This window comes from Halyomorpha halys, unplaced genomic scaffold (assembly GCF_000696795.3).
Source record: "Halyomorpha halys isolate HHAL.00 unplaced genomic scaffold, Hhal_1.1 Scaffold67.1, whole genome shotgun sequence".
NCBI classification, from domain to species: Eukaryota; Metazoa; Arthropoda; class Insecta; order Hemiptera; family Pentatomidae; genus Halyomorpha; species Halyomorpha halys.
The window spans coordinates 41,779-43,380 of record NW_027111562.1 but is presented as its reverse complement, the minus strand read 5'-3'; the positions used below and the strand labels follow the sequence as shown (position 1 = coordinate 43,380).

The window sequence follows — 1,602 nt, the reverse complement described above, 5'->3', positions numbered from 1 at the left end:
TGATGTAGAGTTTTTGATTTGTTTTGTTTTTGAAATTAAGCATCGTAATGATATCTACATACACTTTATTTGTGTGTATCTGTGAAGAAGAAGCACCATTTTTAGTTGAGAAATTACGAGTACAGCTTGTAAATTTATAAAGAGGTAATGTTTTCTCAGATTTTTTCGTATTTTTATGTTGAACCTTGTTCGTTCCCTATACCGCTGAAACACTCATACATAGCGATATTTGGCTCCTTTTTCATAGAGAAAAAATTATTGTTCTTTCTTCTGTAAGTATGTATTCGATTATGTATTATGTTTCTAATATTACGTTAACAATAGATAATGTCAAGTTTAACCAAGGTATCAATGTGATTTGGTGCACACTATTTATATTTTATGAAAGCATTCGCTTGTAAATTCTAAAACAAAAAGAACAATGTCCGTATAATGTTTCTCACAGCTGCAGTTACACTATAAATACACAATTCATAAAATTGCAAATGAATCATTATAGGAACGAGGAATAGCATCGAAAAGCAAAGGGGAGGGATAGAGTACATCCATGGATGGTCCAAGAAAGGGAAAGAATGGATGGTGGGGGCAGTGGGCGGAGCGTATTTCATCCAATGGAATGCCGTTGAAGGGAGCGCAGGTCAGTCTGCCGTGGCCTGACGGCGGTGCGGGATCGTCCTAGCACAGATGCTGGGGGCACAGCACTCGCCGCAGGGAGGGTCTGCCCAGCTCCTCCCGAGCTTCGGTTTCACACAGGAGCAAGTAGCATGCGTTTGCGAAGTACTTCAACAAGCGGGCAACATGGACAGGTTAGGGAGGTTTCTGTGGTCCCTACCGGCCTGCGAAAAATTGCACAGCAATGAAAGTGTCCTTAAGGCGAAGGCGATGGTAGCTTTTCACAGAGGAAATTTCAAGGAGTTGTACAGGATTCTGGAGAACCATCAGTTCTCAGTGCACAACCACGCCAAGCTGCAAGCACTTTGGCTGAAAGCGCATTACGTCGAAGCAGAGAAGATGAGAGGTCGGCCTTTGGGCGCAGTCGGAAAGTATAGAGTTCGCCGTAAGTTCCCTTTACCGAGGACGATCTGGGACGGAGAAGAGACATCCTACTGCTTCAAGGAGAAGAGCCGCTCCGTGTTACGGGATTGGTATGCTCACAACCCGTACCCAAGCCCACGAGAAAAGCGGGAACTGGCTGAAGCGACCGGGTTGACAACGACACAGGTCTCTAACTGGTTCAAAAACCGTCGGCAAAGGGACAGAGCGGCAGAGCACAAAGAAGGGTATGTAAATATTTTTTTATAGTTATTGCTTAGTTAAGGAATATTAGAACCTCCTAGTTACTTCAATTGTCAATGTTATATCTGACAGTTTGCTATTCACCAATATTAATATAATACAGTCATTAAACATTCTTTGCCTTTCAATCGTATCGGATTTGATATTTCAATATTGGTGGCTCAATCTAGAGAAATATATTTTTATATAATGGATAAATATATATATATATGTATCGGGAAAATACGCAGGCAACTGTTGATGTACTGTAACGTGCCGTTTTTCAATTTCAGGCACTTTTTAAATATTGCTCGATTTAACTATGTT

The 1,602-nt window shown here is 41.2% G+C and overlaps 1 protein-coding gene across 1 annotated transcript; it reads left to right on the top strand.

Annotated features, from left to right (window-relative positions):
• Positions 1 to 642: 642 nt before the first annotated feature.
• On the top strand, positions 643 to 1,280 carry LOC106692684 (homeobox protein SIX2; the record flags this gene model as incomplete). Its single annotated transcript, XM_014438779.3, is given in 1 exon segment — positions 643 to 1,280. A coding segment is annotated over 1 exon segment (596 nt), but the record flags the coding sequence as incomplete, so codon positions are not given.
• Between the last annotated feature and the right edge of the window lie 322 nt (positions 1,281 to 1,602).